General features: G+C 35.2%; 2 protein-coding genes across 3 annotated transcripts in view; one reads left to right on the forward strand and one right to left on the reverse strand.

Moving 5' to 3' along the window:
* Positions 1 to 2,406: 2,406 nt before the first annotated feature.
* LOC127987307 (synaptogyrin-1) lies at positions 2,407 to 8,805 on the forward strand. Of its 2 annotated transcripts, none has more exons than XM_052589665.1 (4): positions 2,407 to 3,231; positions 4,813 to 5,047; positions 5,893 to 6,038; positions 6,113 to 7,058. In XM_052589665.1, exons 1-4 carry the CDS (start codon positions 3,130 to 3,132, stop codon positions 6,215 to 6,217), a joined length of 588 nt encoding a protein of 195 aa, XP_052445625.1. In that variant the 5' UTR covers positions 2,407 to 3,129; the 3' UTR covers positions 6,218 to 7,058. The 2 variants fall into 2 exon arrangements, with proteins under 2 accessions (XP_052445625.1, XP_052445579.1); XM_052589619.1 differs by lacking the exon at positions 6,113 to 7,058 and adding an exon at positions 7,079 to 8,805 and having other exon boundaries at positions 3,049 to 3,231.
* A 2,594-nt stretch (positions 8,806 to 11,399) lies between these two features.
* Positions 11,400 to 24,993, reverse strand: part of LOC127987422 (voltage-dependent T-type calcium channel subunit alpha-1H-like) — a 59,903-nt gene continuing 46,309 nt past the window's right edge. The window contains exons 24-33 of the mRNA XM_052589777.1: positions 23,274 to 23,425; positions 22,387 to 22,496; positions 20,973 to 21,106; positions 18,274 to 18,344; positions 18,061 to 18,139; positions 17,560 to 17,681; positions 17,037 to 17,330; positions 16,267 to 16,423; positions 16,026 to 16,183; positions 11,400 to 15,183 (exon numbers count right to left, since the gene is read on the reverse strand). Coding sequence (XP_052445737.1) covers positions 14,182 to 15,183; positions 16,026 to 16,183; positions 16,267 to 16,423; positions 17,037 to 17,330; positions 17,560 to 17,681; positions 18,061 to 18,139; positions 18,274 to 18,344; positions 20,973 to 21,106; positions 22,387 to 22,496; positions 23,274 to 23,425 — 2,279 coding nt within the window. The 3' untranslated portion in view covers positions 11,400 to 14,181. The remainder of the gene's footprint in view (positions 15,184 to 16,025; positions 16,184 to 16,266; positions 16,424 to 17,036; positions 17,331 to 17,559; positions 17,682 to 18,060; positions 18,140 to 18,273; positions 18,345 to 20,972; positions 21,107 to 22,386; positions 22,497 to 23,273; positions 23,426 to 24,993) is intronic.

Consider the following 24,993-nt stretch of genomic DNA (forward strand, 5'->3'; position numbering starts at 1 on the left):
AATATCTGTTAGCAGCACTTGTTTAGTTTTAAAGAAGAAATGCAAAGCTTTCTATAGATATCTCTCTCATGTCTCTTCGTTGAGTATTCACGGAGTTACACTTCATTTTAATGACATGTTTGTAAATGAAAATCAGCACAGACAAAGGCTGCAGACAGCACACATACTGATAAGACGCTCGGGAGAAAACAAACACATAACTTCATAATCATACTTTGCGTTGTGATTCGGAGATGCTTGTTGGTCTAAATAAAGTTGGTAATGAGCCCTCTTTTATGGCCAAACGCTTTGAAAATCCCGCCTTGTACTCACCGAGATTAGAAAAGCAGTCATCAGTGAAATGTTGTGAACACAACAAAAGGGATTTGTTGTACTGCTCTGGTATTGTGGTAAAAATGAATTTTAGCCATTGGTTCTTCTGATCTTCATTCTTTGGCAGTGAAAATAAAACAAACTTGCCTTTACAATTAAAAACACACTGTCTCCTCGACATGATGCTATCACACCAACCAGAGCGTCTGTGTGGGGGGTGGGGCAGTTCAGAGTTCTGTTTCTCCCAAGACGGTAGGCGGAGATTATTATGCAAAGTGTTCCTAGTGACGTACATAGAGATGGGCAAAAGATTTGAAATCTATAACGACTCGTTTCAGCGATTCAGAGTCGACTCCTTACTTTAAAAGCCAATAACTTTATAAATCGTGTACTTTTTGGTTTAATTACTTTGCACATTGTTTACACTGATGGACAGCTACATCATACACTGTAATACAGGTAATTTTTGATTTCCCATCTGTGTGGCTCTTTAAACAAGTTCATTTGTTAGTTAACCCAAAAATCTCATCAAACCAAGTGAAAACAGGTACCCAAGCAGAACAAACCACTGCCTCAAAAAGTTATTAATGAGCAATGACCTGTGCATTCACTCCTACAAGACCTCTTAAACCTGTATAATGTTACTCATCCTCTGAACACACAGAAAGGTTACAAGAACACCATCAGTGTTAGTTTAGCTGTATGTAACCTAGCCATTCTGTTTGTATCTGATTCTACTTGACCTGCTACTGCTGATTAAAGCAGGGGCTCTAGTTTATTGTTTCTTGAGGTTATGCTTGGTTATTCACTGAACAGGCCATGGCGTTTTGGCAGAATAACATTTGTCATCCAATCACATTGGGAAGGGTCAACGACTCTATGTCCTTTCACTTATGAACAAGTGTATGTTGTCCTTTTTAAAGACTGAAAAAGCTACCGTAGACTGGAGTGACCTTCAGGAATTGGTAGACTGTGGGTTTCAATGCCGCTTGTTCGGTTGGCATATGACAGCGGTCCATCCTCATCTTCTTCAAATCCACCGCCAAAAAGACTTCTGCATATAAACATATGTGTTAAACATTGGCACAACAAACCACAACAATGGAAACATGTCGGAGAACAACTACATTTTCTGGGATGCTTACATGCATGCACTAAGCTGTGCCTTGCTGGGTCAGTAGAGAAGATGAAGTGTGTTTTCTGTTTGGGGTCTGGCAGCAGCTCCAGGTCGCACACCAAATCCAGAACATAATTGTGACCTTCTAACTTGTGTGCCTTGGGGACAGATAGAAAACAAAACATTTTCTAAAATCTCCAACAAATCGGTCTGAAGCTAAAAAAAAAAAGTCCCCATCATAAACTACATGATTTTCTGTGAAATCTGGCAACTCAAATCTGGCTCTGACTTTAAGCAACTAGTGCTGACTCATCCAGACTGCAAATCTGTGCAAAAGTTGGGTGGTGAATTCCAGCTTTAGTAACCTCTGAAAATTTAGGCCATTATTATTATCTTTTTTCTGTATCTCGAAAAAAGCCATGTCCTGCAGGTAACAAAATAGGAGATAAAATGATTTTTAATCTGACGCATTTTATCTGATCTCTGATCTAGATTGTCAACTGCTGGGAAAAGGCTAATGTAGGCCTGTCTCAAACACAATTCACATCAGTTTTTATTTTTAGTGAATGTATTTTACTGTATATTTATGAAATCTTTACGATAAATCATTTTATTTTCTATCAATTGCTAAGTTTTCTTTATAAAAACAAGTTCACTAAACAATCATTTTAAGAATTTCAATTTCAATTTTATTTGTATAGCGTATTTACAACAGCCCCCAGGCTGACCAAAGTGCTTTACAGAAGAGCAAAAGTATGACACATACATGAAAAATATACCTGACACAAATTTAAAACCATCCATTTAAAAATGTTACATACCACAGTAGTCAGTATGCTAAAGAAAATAAAAGGTTTTTAGCAAGGACTAAAAATAGACAAGGAATGGGCCAGTCTAATCTCTAAAATCAGGATATTCCATAGTGGCCCTGCCACCGCAAACGCACGCTCCCCTCTATGCTTTAGTCTAACACGAGGGTCCACCAACAGAGCCTGCATGGTCACAGGACCGTAGGCTTCTAGATGGAGAATACGGATGAAGAAGTTCAGATAAATAGACAGCAGCTTTGTTATGTAGGAATTTATTAACGAAGAGGAGAATTTTAAAGTCTATTCTCTAAAATAGGCAACCAGTGAAGGGATCTAAGAATTGGAGTGATGTGTTCATCTTTCCAACACTTTAAAAGAAGTCTGGCTGCAGCATTTTGAACATCTGTAACAATAAATCCATCATTGTTAATTTGACCAAACCTCAACTTTATTAACCTGTCTAACTCCGGGACCTGGAATCGCATTTTCGGGAAACCTGTGTTAACTGCTCAACTATTTTTCTTCCAGATGACCAGATGAACTCAAAAGGACGAAAAGTCAAACTTGACTGAGGGCTGTCGGTCAAAAAGATGTATTATTTGTTTTTTTATTTCCTGCATTTATGTTCTCTAGCTATATAGCATACATGATATGGTGGGCCAAATCAAAGGTAAAATGTAAGAAACGGCCATCGAAATAAGTTTATCTTCTTCGTGAACTGCTAAAAAAAAGATTCGAGTCATTGAGATGAATCAAAATCCCCACCATTATTTACCAGTGACAGGCGCGCGCTCGACTGTGGGTGTGCACGACAGGCGCTCGTGAACGCGCTCGGCTCTTCTTCCGCAGAGTATCGCACAGCAGCAGTCAGCGCGCCTCACTGCTGGGAGGATGGATGGAGCAGGCTCGTTCGGAGCGGGCCGAGCCGGTTCGGCCTTTGATCTGACTGCGTTCATCAAACAGCCACAGACAATCCTAAGAGTCCTCGCATGGGTAAGAACAGCACTGTTCTATGAATTATGACTGACAGAATGATGCCTTTGTTCACATTTTAATGGTCGAGCGATTATTTTAACAAGGTTGATTTTCCATCTTGCTTTATATATTTTTATTTTTGTATTTCTTCAGTGCTTTAAGTGCGTCTGTAATCATTTAACGTAATGATTGTGTGTTATTATAGGATGCTGTCTTCATTATAGGTGGACGCACGTCAGATGTTGCTGTGGTAGTGACGCACGTATTGCGTGCGCGCAGAGTATAGTGCCACATGTAGCCTAGCGATATTTGGGTCATTGTTAAAATACAGTGATGAATATATGACTTTTATAATAATAATAGTAATAAACAGTGGTGATATTTAATGAAACAGACTTCAGATATTTAATAAACCTCATAAAAGCTTATTCTGTCTTTTATCTGGGGTTTTAAGAAGAAGCGTAAGAGAGTGTGAGAGACTGCACATAACCGATTTCCCTAACAAACCGAGAAAAAAAAAGTTTTTTTATGATTTATCGCTGAATGTCATGTCCTCATTTGGTTCATTTACATGTCATTGCTGTATAACAGATTGATTTTAGTCTGATCAATAATGTTTTTTGCAGATTTCTCACTGTGTTGTTTTCACTGGTGTTACAAACCTTGCGTCATTCGTGCAATTAAATTACAGAATGAATAACAAATGTCAAGTTTGTATGATTAAAAATAATGTCAAGATTTTAAAAATCGTAGCCTGTTGACCTTTATATTTTTTTCTCCTAATGCAAACGACACACCTAGATTTCAAGATTATTGATATGTAGCCTACTTAAAAAAAAAGAGAGACAAAATATTAATGTCAGATCTCCCTAATTATTGTAGGAAGAAAATATGCTGTATTATAAGAAAATCATGTAGGGCTTCGAGGCATGTTTAGAGGCATGTTGGTAGTTGCTTCTTGCTTTAACACAATGTTTTATCAAGCCAGCCAATAACCACAGCAGCTGTAACTGCTTCTGTGACGACTGTGTGATGGGATGTATGCATCAGTTTATGGGATTTCATTGCCAAAAATAGCACGACACCACTAAAACAAAATGCTTGTTTTTTTTTTCTTTTTTTTTTTTTCTTCATGATTATTTTACTTTCTTTTATGTAAAGCACTTTGAATTACCATTGTGTACGAAATGTGCAATATAAATAAACTTGCCTTGCCTATATAGGAGCATTACTTGTGATTTCTCTTACTGTTGCTTCCAAACACACTAGACTGCATGTTGTGCACTTTCTTGCTGATCCCTTGGAATCTGTTTGAGCGGGTGTGGTTGTGCGTGATCTGTTGCATTAGTGAGAATTAGCCACATTTTCTCCCTGAGGTGTAAATGAAATTCTTTGCTGTGAAATGCATCGGTACAGGGCATCGGTAAAGAGAATGGAGTCACCTCCATTTAGCATGAATAGTATAATAGAAGAAAAGCTTCACTTAGATGCCCTCTGTTCTGAGAATGCAAATAATTTAAGGGGTTTTATTAATTTAACACCAGGGATAAGGTTTATATACCTATTCCTGTGACTCTTTTTTTTTTTGTCTCTCTCCAGATCTTCTCCATGGTGGTCTTTGCTTCTATAATAAATGAGGGCTATGTGAATATGGGCAGCGAGCGACTGCACTGTGTTTTTAACAAGAACGCAGATGCCTGTAACTATGGCATCACTGTAGGAATTATGGCTTTCTTAGCAAGCATCTTCTTCCTGGCCCTGGACATCTATTTCCCCCAGATCAGCAGTGTCAAAGACAGAAAGAGAGCAGTGCTGTTGGAGATGGTTTTTTCAGGTAAAAATGCTCAGTCATAAATCAATGTGATTTTATGAATGAAAATAATTAGTTTATTCTGATGCAATAATATCCAGTCAGTGATTTTAATTTACTTGTAGGATTATGTGCAGTGATGACCACTCAATGCCATTTTAAAATATGCTTTTTTGTTGTTTTGTTTATTTATTTTATTTAATTATTAAAATATGGATTATTACAGTTTTGCCATTACTTTACAGCTTCACAAAGAGTGAAGAATGTCTAGTACAGGCTGTCATAGCAATTAACTCTTTTAAAAATATGAACATTTTCATTACAAACTGGCTTGGGAGATGCATTTATCCAGTGTTATTTTAGTATTATTGAGATACTATTATTTTTTTATTGTTACTATCATTGTTATTGCATTATTATAGATAATATTACTGTTATTATCAATATTTAGAATTTTTTATATATATATATTTTACATTTTCATTTCATTAACATTTCTGTAACTTGTGTTTTGTAATTTTTATTAGTTTATTCGTTTTTTTAAGTGTGTATAAAGTTTTCATTATTTGTTATTTCAGCTTTAGTTATTTTAATACATCAAGTTAAATTAAATTAAAAACGTTGCCTTGTCAGCTAAAATAAGTTAGTTAAGTTAGTTTTTATATTTTATTTGATTTCAGTTATGCTTTATTTTATTTCAAGTAACAAATATGATATAATATTATTATAATCCTCATTGTCTATAGGCCAAATTACTGAAATTGTTAGTATATTTCTATAATAATAAAATGTAGCATGTACCTGGAAAAAGAAGAAACAAATAAAAATTCAGTTTTTTGAAGACACATTTTCCAATCTCCTTTCTTTAGGATTCTGGACGTTCCTTTGGTTTGTAGGATTCTGCTTTTTGGCCAGTCAGTGGAGTCATACGTCCCCTAAGGAGCTGCCGCTGGAGCAGGCGTCAGACGCAGCACGCGCAGCTATTGCCTTCTCTTTTTTCTCAATCCTGACCTGGGTAAGTCACTCCACCTTCCTGTAGATGCTTTAAACAATCACAATTACATGCATATTTGACCGTTTGTGTTTCAGGCGTATCTATGTCTGCTAGCAGTGCACAGGTTTAAGAACACTGCCTTTATGGAGGATAAACAGAAGCTTTTGTCCAAACAGCCTAACACTCTCTCGGTAGTGTAGATGTAGATTTTTACTGTACAACTGTCAAATGCACACTGAACTTTGCTTTTCTGACGGTAGTACAAAGTGCTATCAATATGTTCAATACACTCTCAGAAAAAAGGTACAAAACCTTTTGGCCGGTACACTTTGAAAAGTTAATATGTACACTTTAGATACTACTATGTACTAATATTTACCTTTAAGTTACTAATATGTGCCAAGTAGGGGTAAATAAGGGACAAAGATTTACCTTTTAGCACGATCTTTTTGTATATGATTAATACCGTCCAAGTAACAGTTTTTTTTTAACCTTTTCTCTTTAGAGTGTACTGTGTGTGCACTTTATAATAACCTAGATTTATAATAAACATTATGAGTGTCTGCAACTTTAAAGCACAAGAATAATATGTCATAAATATTGGCATATTCATACTTTTGCATATAAAGATAATACCAAGTACTAACATTTCTCTCTCTGTTTTCTTCAATATTTTTGTTTACATATGTTTGGGAGCATTTTTAAGGAATATATTTAAGGCAGAGTAGACAATATATGTATTTTATAATTCTCAGTTTACAAAAACTCCAAAAATACATGTAAAATTAGATTATCAGGCACACAACAAACACAGGCTCTACTTCCCTCCCATTTACATTGCATTACACACTGTATATTGTGTACTCGGTTTAAAGTCATTTACAGCTGTTAGAATGTACTTCTACTCTAGATCTAGTAAAGACTCTCCTGGTGTGTTTATACTGTTACTTGGTTAACTCAAGCATTCCAGCTAACTCATGCTACTATGCTTGATACGTGATTGTCTTTCTCACTGACATGCTAATAAGACTAATATGCATAATCCTGGTTATCCTGACTAGGCGGGGCTTACGGTGTGCGCTGTTCAGAGGTTCCTGCTCGGTACTGACTTGACACTGTTCACCACCGAGCACATGGGCGACCTGCCGCCCAAGCAGCCGTATCCCTCCAACGATGTAATTGGTCAGACCACCATCCCCGTCGACGCTTACCAGAGTCCAACGCTCATCGAAACCGTGGAGACCCGCCCCCCTGGATACAAGATCCCACCTGCATTTTAATCCACGACCAATCAGAAGGCAAGGAATAAAGCAGCGCTAAAGGACATAGACTGCCGTCAATGTTAGCTAAATGTAAATGTATCGTATGTGGTTTTAGTAGCAGGGTGGCGAGGGGATGAAGCTCGCCTCTGTAGTCCACACTTTAATACAGCCTGGTAATGTAGTCTCACTTTAAAGCAAAGATGGATGTTTTGGGTTGATTTTCATTTCCTTCCCAAACCTTTTACATTCGGCTAAAAAAGAATTGTCAAAATCCCCATGTGCTACTTGTTTAGTAAAGCAATTTATTATTATTGCTTCTTTAAAGAAATTAAAAATAATTAAAGGTGCACTAAGTATTGGCTGTTGCATCATTCAAAAGCAGAAGTGTTTTGATGACTGAATAATGGCAGAGTATTTTAATCACTTTAATATCGGTAATTTGGAAAAAGTGCATCTAAATTATGGCCAATTTATGTATTAAATATTAGGCCAATGCTTATTAAAAATATTTTACATCAATTAAAAAAAAGGTTAGTTGATTAATATCTAAATATTACATTAAAAACTTAAAAACGTAAATGAATATTTGAGATGTTGCCTTCGCAACTAACTGGAAAAAAGTTTCAGTTGACGTACCAAAATTACTAAAACAGAAAACAACTGAAATTAAAATTAATTCCAGGTATATAGAAATAATAATAATAAAATAAACTATAAAAAATTTGAAAAGCACAAAAAAAATTTAATTATACTAAACGATGTTTTTGGCACTTTTTTTTTTTTTTTTTTTTTAGGAGTGGCATCATATTTCACATACAAAATTGTAAACATATTTGACAAGAACACTATTCATTCCATTCAGGGTATTTTTTTTTTTTAAATGGCAAACATTACTTAATGCACCTTTAAGTTTAGTAAAGATTTTTTTATATATATGTATTTTTCTTAGTTTCTGATTATGTATTAGTTCTGATTTGTATTAGTTTCTGATTATCAAATAATACCACCTTGGTACAGCTGATTGTCAGCCTTTCCAAGCGATACATGACATCAATGTTTACTGCAGTTAAATCAGTTCTGTCCATGTAATTTGTGTCAAAATCTGTTTTTGTTAAGAGAGAATTAGTACATTTGGTTTAAAAGTACTCAAAGTATGACGTTATAAAGAGAGTGAGAGAAAAGTATTGAGAAATGGTGAAGAGAATGAGTAAATGTGTGTGTGTGTGTGTGTGTGTGTGATGGACTCTAGCAGTCAGAGATGTTCCGGATGAGATAACAGATTACTGGAACAAACTGTTTACTTTAACATGCATACTTTGGATATATGTGTGTGTGGATGGAAATGCGTGTGCTTGCTCTAATTCTGTCTAATTGCATGATATGGTAAAATGCCACACAGTCCCACAGAAGCAGAGATGTAGTTGTTATATTTTGTCAATGGAAGAAGTTATAGTGGTTATTAAAGTCTTTAAGGTGACATATACAGTACTATGAGGTCCTGAATAAAGATGAACCATTGGAGTGAACCAGTCCGCTTGATTACACAGTTATTGTGTGCTGTGATTCAAGGGCTCGTACCATATTCCTTGTGACATTACAAGCCTAAAGTACACTTCAAAATGACAAAACTCTGTTCCACAGAAGAAGAAAAATAAAGGAATGCAGGTTTCGATGGTGAATATTTTTGGGTTAAAAATCACTTTAATTCTTAGGTTATTCTGAGAGAAGGTGGAAAACTGTCATCTAAATTATAAATGTGGCCAGTGTTATTGTATGAACTAACACTAAAACTGTTATCCTTTTCGATAATTGAAATAAAGCTGAAATAAATAAAATGGCAATATTACATGAATAACTTGGAAACTAATTTGATAAAGTACTAAACTTATTAAAACTAAAACACACATAAATTAAAGCTATATAGAAATATAAAAATGAATAAAATTAACAAGCATGAAACAAAATGACTAAACTTAAATGAAAACAAAAAATATCAATATCAATAATTACTATTAATAATACTGACATTAATTATAAGGTTATAATTATAATGTTAAAACGGAAATCTTGAAAGTTAAACTTAAATATAAAAATTATGTGAGAAACTTGGAATATTTTTGGAAAATATGGGAATTAAGATAGGAAATGTTATCTTAGCAACTAACTTTAAAAAAAGTTAAGGTGAAGTACTAAAATGAATAAAATTAAAACTATAGAAATATTCAAAATAATAATACAAATTAAAAATTTTAACTAAAATTTTAATGAAAATTGAAAATCAAATAAAATCTCTTTCAAAATATTAATAAATACTATGAGTATATAAATTATACTTAATTTATTATTATTTTTTTTTTACAAAAAATTAATTCATATGAAAATTGCCCTTACATTACTAAATGTACTGTTCATTGTTTGTTCACATTAGTTAATACATTAACTTACATTAAAGAACCTTTTTGTAAAGTGTTCCCCAAAAAAACTGTTTGTTGCAGGCATTCCTCTTAAATTATTTAAATTGATCCAATTTAATAAGCAGATTTTCATGAATGATCCCATAATCCTAAATGCCATAAAATGCCCTTGAAAAGAAATGTAAGTTATAAAAGGTTCACAGGTATGTATTCATGAATTTGCAACTAGATTTATAGTACAGTGTGTCCCTTATGGTAGTGTGCTTTATTATGCTTTAAGAAAAGCCAACAGAAATAAGGGCAAAATACAGTTGGGTTGATATACATGCTGCTATTACTAGGTCAACACACAGGAGCTATCTGGTGCTTTCCCCATCATTTCAAATACACTGGGATAATACACAAGGTACTGTTATGTTTATGTCTTAAAAAACAGTATGAATAAGATTGATGATAAAAACCTTGCAATTAAAGTTTGGAGGTTTGGAGCTATTAATATGTTTGATAAACTATTGTTTTAATGAAAACAAAAAGAGTTCTGGCATGAAACTCTGATGGCGCAGTCTGATCAGTCTAACTCAAACTGACGTAATGACATCATTATCACATGGCACAGCTGATTGGTTCTCTCCTGTATCGGTAGCCAATTAACTCGCTGCTCAACATTCAAATATATAACTAGAGCTTGCCGTAGCAGTGCAGATTGCTTCAGAAACCCTCCACCTTCCCCAGCTCCACCTGTATAGATCTGCTACGAGGTGATTCATGCATGCTACATGGATATATCTTCAGCAGCAATATTCTTTACATGCTCACAGCAGCATGTTGTGGATTTAATAGCAGTAGCAGATCTCAGTACTTGCTCTTCCACAGCGGCAGTGTAGCAAATCTATTGCACCAAGACCAAATACATTAATATCGTCATGTACATTGCCATGCCAATCACTCTGAGAGTTGTCATGACAGAAATGCATATATGTGTGCGTGTGTTTGTTTCTGCTTGTGCACAGCTTTCCCTGTCAAACAAATAAAAAAAATCTAAATATCAGGTCGGGAAATGTCAGGACAAAATAGACCAAAACCTCAAAATGGAACAGTACATGACATGTCCTGCCTTAAACAAGAGCTTCATAATTTTTCAGTGTGAATTAATAACGTATGCAGTGTTTTTTCCTGTAAAATAACAAATTAGCACCAACTGCTTTTTCAGTTTAATGTGAAGGTCTTTGTTGATTTTATATTACAATAACACCAAAAGAATTTATTGTCTTGTGCAAAAGAAACTAATTATTAGTGAAAATATGTCCCTCTCTTTTGTGCAGTCATTTACTTTAAATATACTGTATACTTGAATAGAAAACATGCACATTGTGGCTTTATCTTCCTTTGTTGTTGTCTGTTCTTGTGATAAAGTTAGTGAATGCTAAAAAAAGACCACGGTCTCTATGTGAACAGATTATTTTGTAGACATCTGTTGAAAAATGACAACATGAAACAATTGGGTGAGTGTGAGGGAATTCAAATAAACTGTTAAGTCAAAGTTGTGTTAATATATTTAACGTTTTGTTTAGAAAAAAATAAAAATAAATACGAGAAGCCCTTTTTTCCACTTGAAGCCCTGCCCCTCAAAATGTCTGTGCACGTTCCTGCACACAACTGAGGAACAAATCGAAATGATTTTCTGTGTTAATCTGCAGATCTAGAACTTGAACCCGGGACATTCCTTTAATATGTCTCTTCCTGAAGGCCAGTAACATGTAAAACTCTGAACCTTTACAAAAGAATCACATGCCACACAGATATACAATAATCATCTAATTCATTTAGCTGCACAATCCGCATTTTGAAACATGCATATGTTTCAGCTAAAATATTTCTATGTGTCATATACATACTCTGTAAGATAACAGGGCATTACAATAAGGTATTACTTTAAAGTTAATTAATCATATGAGATAAGGGTTTGCTTGAAGACAGTGCTGCCATTTAACCCTCAAGTTCTGTTGAGACTGACTTGCTAATAATTACAACTTATTACAAAATTAACTCATTTCCCTTCAAATGATTTTATTCTTTTACTCTGACCTTGTCAAAACAGAAATTATGGAAGCTTTAGCCCTCTGTTTTAACACAAATCTGGCATGCACATTGACAGCTGAATTTGATCTAGTATGTTTTTTTAATGTTTGGGGGTGAAAAATATATATTTTTCTTTAGAAAAAAATCAAGCTAGATTTTACAATAAAAAAAAATATCTCTTTTAAAATCTTCTTTGTTTATTCTCATTCAGGTCATGGTTCATGTGTCTTTTTGCTGTGAAATCTTGTTTTTATAGAGTAAACTTAAGAATAATTGTTATATTTTTAGTAATATTTCGAAATGAACATTTACTGGACTGAGGCATCTGTTTACTTGATTATTAATACATAATTCTTTTTAGAAAAATTATGTTAAGATGTGAGTATCAGATATTATACATCAGGCTTTCGAGGAACATTTGTTCATACCATGCATCTCTCAATCTTCATTGTATGGCATTGCATTTATATGTTTTGATCCTACAATAAAACTACAGAGCTTTGATCCTAAACTGAAGCATTTATATTAGTGCTGTTAAAATTAATGCATTAACACGTGAATTAATAATAATTACTTTTTTTTAAGTTTAACAAGTTAAAAATATTTAATGCAATTAACACAGGGCAAACTATGTTGGCCATGTCAGTAAAAAAATTTTTCCTGTCCTGTCAGCTGTTATACTGTGCTTGTAGCACTTGCTCTTCAATTGCACACACAAATGGGCGCGTGCTTTATATTACATCATGTTAAAGTGCAAAAGGAACTACGTGCATGTCATCAGTTAGCCTACGTCATGAAGTTACCAAAAAAGGCGATTAAAGCTGCCTTAAAACTGCATGCATTTACATGAGTCAGATTTAAAGTCCCTATGAAATCTAAATTAAAGTTTTTTGGGTGTTAGTATCAATATGTTAGACTTAAGGTTATCAATAAAGCAGTATGCAACAAAACTGTGACAAAGTTTGAATTTCGACTATATAATCATTCAAAGCTCGCAGTTCATCTCTTCTGCCAAAACGGCTCAACAAATTTATTGTCGTCACATCATATTTGATTTTCTCATCAAATCTTCTGACCAATCAAATGCTCTCTAGGATCCGAAGCGCCCGCCTCCTGCACTATAAGGGCACCGGCTCGGCTGAGATCACTAGTTTGCAGTTTTTTATATTGAATCTGGGGGTAAAAGACTGTGGCTGTCAAATGCAGGTTTACCGTGCTCATCATCTCTGGCCCGAGCAGACATAATCAAAACGCTATTGGCTACTTTAAAATAGGATGCATGTCAGATCCGCGTCATGTTCAGCAGCAGCAGCAGCAGCGCTTAAAGCAGCCAATATAACCTAATAACCAAACCGCTGTGATGTCTCTTAATCAAAGAATTAAAGAAAAGGAGCAAATCAATAACTTTTGTAGCTTAAAGGATTCATCTATATTTAATGTATAATTTAGAGTTTGATAACTATATTCAATTTATGTATATTTCCTACTTGCTGAAGGGCACAGGTACCTGTAGCTAAATATGATATTTATTATTATAGGTTTATATGAAGATTGTTTTAAGTTCACTTCAGTTAGAAGTTACTACTTTTTAAAGTCTAATAAATGTTAAAATTGATAGCTCTCAATTATACTGTAATTTTGAATGGCTATAATCAATGGTTAAATATTAGAAGAACAACAAATTAAATTTTTAGTAGAGCGAAGAATACTCACTTACAACCATCAAAAAGATGCCAATAGACAAATATTAAATATATGCTGCCTTTAAGCTGTTTCTACATTAATTAGATTGAATATGAAATCATAGATACAGTATAAAGTGAAAACTGATAATACATTTTATGTAAGTAGTCTTTATAAAGATCTCATCGACTTTATATTACAAGCTATCAGACTTTTATGTTACATTCTGGCTTTAAAAATAATATGTGAGCTCCATATTCATCTATATTATACTATATGAGCCATAAAAACCTGATGTATCAAATATGATACTCAACAAAGGACACATATGCAAACTTTTAGATGATTATTTTTTGCTCTAAAGGTTCAATAAACTGTTAAAAAATATATATATTATTCTTTTGCCAGGCTTCACAGAATAACTTTTTGGGATATTAAATGATCAACCTTTCAGACCCCAAACACAATATGAGGGTTAAACTTGCACCATCGTGTACAGTAATCATATGACACAACGCAACACGTTTCTGTGATAAAATGTCACAATATCACCGTGTGTGATGAACACTAATAAAAGTTCCCTAATCAATATGATCAGGCAAAAAAAAAAAAAAGCATCAGTTCCATCGGAAACACATTTGCATACTTTTGCAGACGCCACCTTTTCCTGTTATTAAAATCCTTCGCAAAGAGGAAGAATGCATAAGTGGCTTCCTGCACAGTTGCCTAGGCAACCGAATCCTCATTTCCTGGATCCCTAGTGCTGGCCATTCTGACCAACACCTTCCTCCTGAGAGGACTCGGAGCTGTATTTCCCACGACCCCAGAACGGGCCTCAGGAGGAAAGGAGTGTGTCGACTGGTCACTATCTAAAAGCAGTTCTGACTGGCTGCTTAGCGAACTTACATCCGATTGGTCAAAGGAAAATTGTGGGAGGGGCAAATTACTTTGCAAAAGAGGTTCATCCTGCATATCAGGAAGTTCTATGGACTCCCGTGGTAGTGTGGAATCGAAGGACGGTGTCCGCCGTCTTAGGACTGTGCTGCGCTCCTGAAGATTCACGTCAGTGGGAGGGTCAATAGAGATGCACGGCGGGCTCATTTTCTCCTTCTTGGGCTTTGGTGAAGGTCCAGGTGATGGTAAAATTGGCTGCTGCTGAAGCAGTAATTCTTCCCCGTGCGTCGAGTGACGCCGAGAGATATGGAGTTGAGACAGGAAGACATTATTTTCCATACTGTTGTACTTCCGTAGACTTTGAGCGCTGTTATCTGGTTGGTGGGCTGCCCCACTGTGCAATGAGTCCTGAGACTGGGCATCAGAACAGAAGGGCGGTTCATAAGGGGACATTTTATGGCTACTTGCCACATGCTGAGAGTTTCTTCTTTGGGTAATGTTCATGTTGAGTTTGATCACCTCATCCAAATCATGCGGTTTGGTTTGTGCACGTGTTATTTCAAGAGCTTTTATAGATTGTGTCTTGTATTCGGGCTGTTGACCAGGGATGCTGCGCTGACTGTACACGTGTCTGTTTGTCTGTACGCTCGCTGTCCGGTTGCGGAGGGGAGGAGGGGGGGAGGCCTGGGGCGAACAGGGAGCAGATCCACCAGTGAGGGGAATGCTGGGTACTTTGAGATGAAGATTATCAGTGGAGCAGGGCTTGCTCGGGATGTGTAAGGTGTCTCTGGAGTCTGCGTTTGTGGAATCAACTGAGTCACTCTTTATTGCTTGCTGCAGTTAAAAACAGATGTAAGTACACACATTAAAAATGATTCATTAAATGACAATTTTATATGCTATTTTTATAGGTTAAATATATTTATATATTTAATAAACAGATATTTATATAAATTTTATACAAAATATTTTATACATAAATATTTGATGTCATTTTATAGTAATGTAGATAATAGATTAAACACTAGTTAACGATATACTTAACACTCACAAAATGCCACATTTATTTGTTTGTTATACTTGATGTAATTATATATAAATACACACACACACACACACTCACACACACACACACACACACACACACATACACACACACATATATATATATATATATATATATATATGTATGTGTGTGTGTGTGTGTGTGTGTGTATATATATATATATATATATATATATATATATATATATGTTTAGTTACAATTAAGAAATATATATACAAATAAGAATTATATCATTATATTAACTTAAATAAAAACATCATCAATGGTGTATATAGGTACAATTAAATGTAAATTATATTATTAGCATAACAATTTTACATGATTTTCAGAATATTTTAGTATTTGGTTTGTCTCTCTTTTGCTTTGATGACAGCAGCATGAACCTTTGTGTAAAGTTTCTGTAAAATCTGATGATAATGTTCTCAGCCTGATTTGAGATTTGATCCAGTGCAAGAACATCTGTCCTTTTGTATTAATGTTCACTTGATCAATGTCATAATTCATGTGTTTTATTAGTGACAAAGCATTTTACTGTAGTTGTCTAATAGATGTACTCAGTGTCATCCCTAGTATAAACAAATAGTCATGAGGCTGAGAGTTGCCGCAGTACCTGTCTCCGCAGGGCTCTGAAAGCACTGCTAGATCTTGCTCTTTGATGTAGAGGGTGGGGACCAGGAATGGATGCCAGGTCTGTCTGAGATGCAGTTCCTGGAACCTGCATTACGGCACTGTCTTCAAAAGGCTGGGTGCCGAGTGAGAGAGAGGAGCCTAAAAAACACGTAGACAGCTTTAGTCATATTCTCTCTCTGCATGTGTGTCATGACCATTCAGAACTGGCTTTGTTTTGTCACCTGGTAGTGTAGAGTCCTGTTTGGAGAAACTGTCCTGAATGGACCCATATACAGGCTTAACAGGATAAAGCATGTAACTGTCATTAGGTAAGGACAGCATCCGTGATATAGACGGCCTGCTAACTGTCAGGAAGTTGCCATAATTAGGGTCCTGGCCCTGGAAACAAAACAAATGTATGTAACAACATTTTTTTAATTTTTTTAAAAGCAGGCTTGAAGACACTACATATTCTTTAAAAAACTGCAATATTTATATTATAATAATAATAATAATGACGATGATTATTATATAAAAATAACGTAATACATTTTTTATTTAATCTAATATATAATCTGTCCTTTACTAAAATTAAACATTCGATGAAAAATATATATTTTTTTATGATTTATATTCTTTAACATTTTGTATATTGAGGGGACCTCTAAATTTTGCATTTTGCAATTTCTAGATAACTTAAATATAGAAAAACTATTTTCTGACATTACTTAGTTTTATTAGGCTTTCCATTTAGATATATCTTTAGACATTAACAAAGACTACTTAAAAAACAAACATTTAATCCTTTTCTAATAACCTTCACCCAAGATTCAAGTATAGTGAAACTAAACATTCAGATTTTATTTTCTCATCCTAAACATACCTAAAATACATTTAGCATTACTTAATAACTATTAATTATATTTGGGGGATTACATGGTATAATATTTTCAAGAGAACTGTCAACACATGGCCATATATAATTAGGTTTTTAAAACCGTACACAACTCACCTGTTCATGTGAGAAAGTCTCCATTTTAACAGCTGAAACCTCAAGCCCAGTGGCTCCGCCCACAGAGGCGGTGCTTTGTCTACGACTGCCATGAAGCTCTTTCTTCAGCTCCGCCTCCATCTCGGCCTCCTCACGGGCATCTTTGTTACTGTCCTCTAAATGTTTCATGAGCACAGCGACCACAACATTCACCAGCACAAACTGTGCCACCAGCACGAATGTCACAAAGTACATAGGTGACAAAAGCGGCAGGTAACTCAGGCATTTGTCATTTTTACATTCCCGCAGGGTATCCTAGACACACACAGAGAAACACAGAAATTGTAAGTTCTGTTCAACTCAAAAAGTGACAAGTCCTGATTATGTACTGAATGCGGGCGACAGCTGTTAGTCTCACGAAACATTTGCATTTGGGTTCGGAATGACAATGAGGGCGAGTGTAAGTCTAATTAAACACATTCCACATTCCATAATCATGCATTTATGACATGCGGCATAAATAGTTTCATGGTTTTCGAAATACCTTCATTATCCCATTCCAGTTATCTCCAGTGGAAATGCGGAACAGAGTGAGGAATGCCATGCCGAAATTCTGAAATGTAGCATGTCTGCTCAATCCCTCACATGGATTCTCCTCGGCACATTCTGATTTGAAAATAAATTATTTTAATACTTCGTCTCCAAAATTCATTTATTTAACAGATTCTGAAGTTGCATTGTACTATATTGATCATACATGACAGTAAAGACATTTACTGAATTAAACATTTTACCCCCCCCCCCCCCCCCCCCCCCCCCGTCTCCCAAAAAAACAACAACAAGTCTGAGCAGTACAACTCGTATAACAATATTATAATAATAATTATAGTCACAAGTGATATTAAGAAGAGGAAGAAGAGTTTTAATTAAATAAATGCAGCCTTGGTGAGCATAAAAGACTTGATTAAAAAACATAAAAACGTTTTACTGACCCCAAACTTTTAAATAGTAGTGCATGATAACAGAAAATAAAAGGTATACTGACCAAGTTTGCCAAAAAGTTCAACTCCCAGTGCCGCGTAGATGAAGAACAGCAGCATAAATAGCAGACCCAGATTACCAACCTAGAAAGCCAGAACATTACCAGAATAAAGCCACTTACACCATCATCTCGGGCCATATAAGGTCTCTGTGAAGTAGTTCCACAATACAAATAGCATGCCCTGTAGCACAAGATATACTGTATAAACGTACTGACCTGCGGTAAAGCTTGAACTACTGTATCCAGAAGAGATCTCATTCCTGTGGCCATCTTCAACAGCTTCAGCACTGGAAGAAATTTGGTATCACATATCATTCCCCTTTTAATCACTGAAATCTCTCTTTGACATTACTGTCTAAACCTAAACTGTAATAAATATCTGTTTAGCACTATATAGAAAGAATCAGCTACTGTTCTCTACTGTATTCTATTTGAATAGATTTTCAAATGTAATTTATTCCTCTAAAGCAAAGGATCGTTTTCAGCAGCCTTCACTCCAGTTTTCAGTGATCCTGCAGAAATCTGATTTGCTCATATTATTATGAATGTTGAAAATAGTTGTGCTTCTTAATATTTTGGTGATTTTCTTTCCAGGATTCTCTAATGATTAGATAGTTCAAACAGCATTTATTTGAAATAAAAATGTTTACCTTTTAGGGGTGTAACGATACGCGTATTCGTATTGAACCGTTCGGTACGAGGCTTTCGGTTCGGTACGCGGTACGCATTATGTACCGAACGGTTCGTTGGACTAATTAATTAAATTTGGAAAATAAAAAAGGTGTGTGAAATATAATGTTATGCGTTCAACAAGGTAGCCCAATAACCCAAACGACGTAACAGGCAATGCCCCTGACACCCCCGAAGAAAAAAAAACACCAACTTATATGTTTATGTTAGGCTACTCAGTCAGGCGCTCGCTCACTCAGTACGCGCTGAAGGCTCGGTACGGAGCCCCGCACGTCACCTGTAGGAGAGAAAAAACATCAATCCGTGGCGACGGTTTTGCAATCCGTCCCCTCAGTTTATAAACCGTGCTCATGAATTAATAAACTGTTCACTCGGTTTAACAAATCGTACCCAGGATTAACAAACCGTGCCCACGAATTCCCAGTCCGTGCGTTTAGATTGTGTAAACCGTACCCTCGGATTTTGAATCCATACCCACGAATTCATAATCCGTGCGCACGCTTTCGCAATCCGTTCCCTCGGATTTGAAAACTGACACGCATTTTACACTTAACAGTGAAACATGCATCTAACTCCGGCAGGTGGGGTGAGGTGGGTGGAGCTTAGTATAATAAAATCACAAAAATAAGTCTTCATGTTAAGAAAGAATTGTACACAAGCATTTCCAAAACTGTCCAAAGGTTATTTAAAAATAAAGCAATTCACAAATTATTTTATGACAAATATTTTTACTGTCTTGTACTCATTTATTTAGCCTACAAATTAAAATTATAAAAAATAACTTTATTTTTATTTGTATCATTATTATATATTATTAAACAGGTTATGCATAAGAATCTTTTATCCAAAATAATTTACAAAAGAGGAAAAAATTACTCCAGAGTCAGTCACAATGCCAGGTTTATTGCACAATAATAATCAAGTGCTATTATAGATTATCAGCAATTGAACAAGATTTTAATGCGCATCTTTCTTATTAAATCTTTGTATTCCACCTCGTACTACACTTGATAGAGAATCACTTAAGACACTTTGCTGTAAACCTATTCCACATAATAATATTCAATAAAACTGTATGTTAACACGTAGGAGTTTGCTGCATGAATCCGTGAGTACGGTTTACAAATCCGAGGGAACGGATTGCGAAAGCGTGCGCACGGATTATGAATTCGTGGGTACGGATTCAAAAACCGAGGGTACGGTTTACAAAATCTAAGTGCACGGATTGGAAATTCGTGGGCACGGTTTGTTAATCCGTGGGCACGATTTGTTAAATCGAGTGAACAGTTTATGAATTCGTGAGTACGGTTTATAAAGTGAGGGGACGGATTGCAAAACCGTCGCCACGGATTGCTTTTTTTTCTCCTACAGGTGACGTCCCGGGCTCCGTATACGGACATCACCGCAGCGAATGGTGCATTTACGTTATAGCCGCGGATATGAGACCTTACTCTGTAGTGGAAAACGCAGGTTTTAAGAACATGCTTAATGTAATTGAGCCCCATTACAATATTCCTTCATGAGCCCATTTCAGACAGACCGTAATTCCTGCTTTGTTCCAAAAAACATAAGCCCAAATAGAGAACCAATTGAGTAAAAACACACTAAATATAAAGAGTTATAGAGTTCCATATAAAAAGAGTTACATCTTTGTATTTGTTCATAACCACTACAACAATATTACATTTAATTTTTAAAAATTTTTTTATAAGGAGCTATTTTTGTTTTATACAGTATGCTGCTAAGAAAACACCATAGAAGATGGGTAAAGAATAGCTCCATCATTGTTCAATGTAAAAAAAACACATACTTTGTTAGTTTTAATAAATAAAACATTTTTAAAAAAATCAAGGAAATTTATCTGCCAATTTTTTCTTTTTGCTGTATCTAAAACGTACCGAACCGTACCGAACCGAACCGTGACATCAGTGTATTGAACCGAACCGAACCGTGAATTTTGTGAACCGTTACACCCCTATTACCTTTACTTTCATGTTTGATCAATTTAATACATCCTTGCCGAATATAATGTTTAAATTCTTACGAAAAATAAATAAATACAATTTTACTGACCCCACACTTTTGAGCGATAAGAGTACATAAACCTTTTTAAATTTCCCATTTTTATGAAAGGTGCTAGAAAAGCTGGAAACTTCTCTATTGTACCCTGTTTTATTTTGTCACTTGTCACAGCTGCTGTGTGTGTGTCTTCATGTGTTAGGTACCTCTGGCGATGCGCAGCACCCTCATTATGCGAATGATGGTTGGGTTGATGGGTAGTGAGGCATTCAGGTCAATTTCCTCAAGTGTGATGCCCATAATGGAGAGAAGAACAATTGCCAAGTCTAACTGATTCCACCTGACAGAAAAAAAAGACAGGGTGAAAGAAACACAGAATGAGATAAAGACAAGGTCCTATGAAACCATTTAATATTCTTAAAAAGAGCTAAAGAGCTGTTAAAGCATGAGCTGCTTTAACACTTTCTTTCTTTCTTAACTTTATTTCAAGCTGAAAGATCCATGGAACACGAAGGAAAGACGATGGAAGACGATGTTAGCATTCCGTATTTTTAATTTATAGAGGAAGGTTATTAATTTATAGACTTTTGGGGCTATTTTTCTCTGTTAACGTCACAGGATATGTCACAAAGGTGTCTCCTAATTATTCATGAGTCTGCATGGCCTTATTTTAAAAGAAGGCCTTGTCTCATTATTATTCATGACATCACGTGACCTTTCTCTATGACTTCAAACTGTTGATAGCATATGAGAACATGGGTTGCAAGTTTTCATGTTTGCATGATATGCGATGCTGACAGATTTCAATCAATGACTGAGAGGTTTGAAATATTTGTGTAACAAACATGTTTTATAGGAGGGTTGGAAAAGCACCATGGCTCAAGGTGCAGTCTGACACTGATCGTTTTGGCATTACAGAAACCATCCATCCTCACTTTGAGATTAGACCAAATATAACTGTGACTCAGCATAACAATAGAATAACTGTCTCAAAAGTTGTTAAAAGTTCAAAAGCACATGTACTTATATTTTGATGGAGAGAGATATATTGCTGTTCTTATTAACTTTCTGTTAATAAAAAAATAAAACTAAAAAAAAAATAAATAAATAAAGGTTTTCACAAAAATATTAACATTTTTAACATTGATAATAATAAGAGATGTTTCTTGAGCAGCAAATCGGCATATTAGAATAATTTCTGAAGGGTCACGTGATACTGAAGAATAGTAATGGTGCTGAAAATTCAGCTTTCCATCACAGGAATAAATTATAACTTAAATTATATTTAAATAGAAGACAATAATCTTAAATTTTAATAATATTTCACAACATTACTCTTTTTGTTATCAATAATAATCAAATAATCAGCAAGGTTGATATACAGTATACCATTAAACATATTCCTAATATTTTGAACAATAGTGTATAATTGATGCATTTTAGTTGAACTGTAACATGCCATTAAAGCTAAATCAAAACTCATTCCAATTGTTTTCTCATTGCTTCTTGAATGACTTTTCAGTGCTGAAATGTCAGTTTCAGAAAATTAATCATCTAGTGAACATACTGTCTTGGAAACATACTGTATTTCTGAATTGTGTCCACATGATGGAGCCTTACCTCTCTTTGAAAAATCTCCGAAAGCCTAATGCAACCAATTTCAGCACAGACTCGATCACAAAGACCAGTGTGAAGAAATAATTACAGTACTTCAGACCTTCATCCAGATACTGAGAAACAGACACAAATAAAGACAGTCAGACACATGAAATATTAAACTCGTAATTCAACATTGACCATTTCTTTATACAGACCTGGTCTTATTATAAATAATGCATCAGCGCAGGTTATTCATACAGTAAAATAATATATGTTTTTGTCAAAATCTTTTATTAAAAAGTATTAAACTTTCGGCCTCTAAAACAACTTTTCTTTTCGATTGACATCACCAAGACCTCTTATTTTTCAACACCTCTCGATATATCTATATATTATGCAATTCCAATTTTTCATGATCCACACAATTTCTGATGCATAAAATCAATAATATTTCTGCATTTGTTTTTATGAAATACTGTTTTGCTCTGAATAAAATCTGATAATGGAATTATGGGAGTGTGAACCAGTGCAATCTTTAACTAAACATACAAATAATTAATTGTAATTAATTCAACTTTCACAGAAATAACATGAAATATAAAATCAAAATTATAAAATTAGTCAGTTTCTGTTCAGTTTAAGGTAACTAAAATGACTAAAACTAAAATAATTATTTTTTAATTAAAAAGATTAAAACAACTAATCAAACTAATAAAAATTACTAAAACACAACAAAACTTTGAAACTTAGTTATATTATTAATAAATACCAAGATACTGAAATAACAAATGCTAAATACTTGTGGAATTTTTCAAACAGGTTTCTGTTAACCTATTAATATTGATAGTGTCATTGCTCTGTAGAAGTGACGTGTGTGTGTGTGTGTGTGTGTGTGTAATACACCAAACCTTGGGTTGTCTGTAGTGCTCCATTGCCATTGTGAGCACATTAATGGCGATGATGATGGTGATGAAGAGATCCATATAATGGCTAGTGCAGAGAGTGTGAATATAGAGGCGTGTTGGAGAGTAGTCTGCATAGTACGGTCTCTGCAGAGCCTCTAAAAGACAATAACACACAGAGAACAACAGAACACCTTCATTAGGGTGTATTCAGGTCATTCAGGTACTTACACACTCATTTTGCATCACAAGATGCTGTGAACATCCTCAGTCAAGATTTTAGGTTTAAATATGTCTGTTTTGTAATACAGATTTGAACTGAATATATGTTAATATTCACAAGATTTGCAAGGTTTCATTGAAAATAACTCAAGGACAAACTGTCTGTTGTTATATAGGCTAATTTGTTGTTCCTGTCAAACACAAGCACACTGACCCAGTTTTTGTCTGGCCAGTAAATTGCTAACGTAGCAGTGTGTGTATGTGTAGTCACAGTTAGCAAACAGTCCAGTCATCTGAGGGACGTTATAAATGTCCAGCCAAGCATCCCCCCACATCCATCATGGCTCAAGTCTGCTCAAGGTGTCATTTTCTAGTTCAGGCACCCTTACATACAATACTGCTGCAGTAACATGGTGCACTAATGGTATTTAATAAATGGTTCTGTGAATATTACTTGTGTAAAACTCACATCCTCGATGCTAGGGAGATGTCGGTGGTTGCCAGGTTGTTGCTATGTACAGGAGCATCTTTGAATTGGTGGGTTTTTTCAAATGTGAGCCAAAATCATCGAGATGCACCTATAATTGCTCAAGTGTACTAAATGGCTTTTATCATGTTGCTATATACAGTAGGTGCTTGGGTTTTCGAGTACATTTTACAGTGTTGACATGGTTTTATGGTGCTAGCAGTGTAGGATAGTCCCTAAAGAGCCCTAAAATCTAGAATAGTAGTTCTAAAGAAAGATTATTGTTAACCATAATCAAAGCACATGATTTAAGTGGGATTTGAGGCAAGAGTAAACTTATAATTATGTCTAATTAAATTCTGATTATGTGGATTTTAAGTCAAAGGGCCCTATCATACACTCAGCGCAATGCTACGCAAGGCGCAGCGCAGGTGTGTTTGCTAGTTTCAGTACGGCGCTGTTCGCATTTTTCCGTCCAGCGCCACGTCGTTTAATTAGCAAATGCATTTGCGCCCATTTGTGCGCCCATGGCCGTGTTGGTCTAAAAAAGAGGTGTGTTCAGGCGCATTGCTATTTTAAGGAGCTGAAAATAGACTGCGCCATAGACCAACTCAAACCTGGTCTAAAGTCTGGCGCACGTTACGCCCAAAAAACACTCATTACTCATTAAGAGAATAGGGGGACAACCCGTTTAGACCATGCGCCCAGGCACGCCAACCGTTTTTCCGTCGTTCAAATAGCAAAAGTGGATTTGGATACGAGTGCACCTGCGGCGTGCGCTTTACACTTTGCATTTAGATCGTTAAAATAGGGCCCAAAGGGTTTCTGAAGAGTGCAGCTGTGGAAATCACTACTAATTGTCCATTTCTTAAGTTAAATACACACATAGTAATTAAACTCTACTAACAATGTGTTGCAGTGAAGTTACAAGCAATAAAAGCAATCTGTTCCATGCTAGTTTTATTCTAACCAGCAGTGACACGCCAGAAAATATTTTGTTGCCCACTGCTCTAAATATTATATAGTGGCGGAAAATCA

This window comes from Carassius gibelio, chromosome A1, assembly GCF_023724105.1.
Source record: "Carassius gibelio isolate Cgi1373 ecotype wild population from Czech Republic chromosome A1, carGib1.2-hapl.c, whole genome shotgun sequence".
NCBI classification, from domain to species: domain Eukaryota; kingdom Metazoa; phylum Chordata; class Actinopteri; order Cypriniformes; family Cyprinidae; genus Carassius; species Carassius gibelio.

Excerpts from the sequence above, each read along its gene's own strand:
- LOC127987307 (XM_052589619.1), top strand. The coding sequence starts at position 3,130 with ATGGATGGAGCAGGCTCGTTCGGAGCGGGCCGAGCCGGTTCGGCCTTT. Across the intron at positions 5,048-5,892 it reads GTTGGAGATGGTTTTTTCAG|GATTCTGGACGTTCCTTTGG; the intron begins GTAAAAATGCTC and ends TCCTTTCTTTAG. Across the intron at positions 6,039-7,078 it reads TTTTCTCAATCCTGACCTGG|GCGGGGCTTACGGTGTGCGC; the intron begins GTAAGTCACTCC and ends TATCCTGACTAG.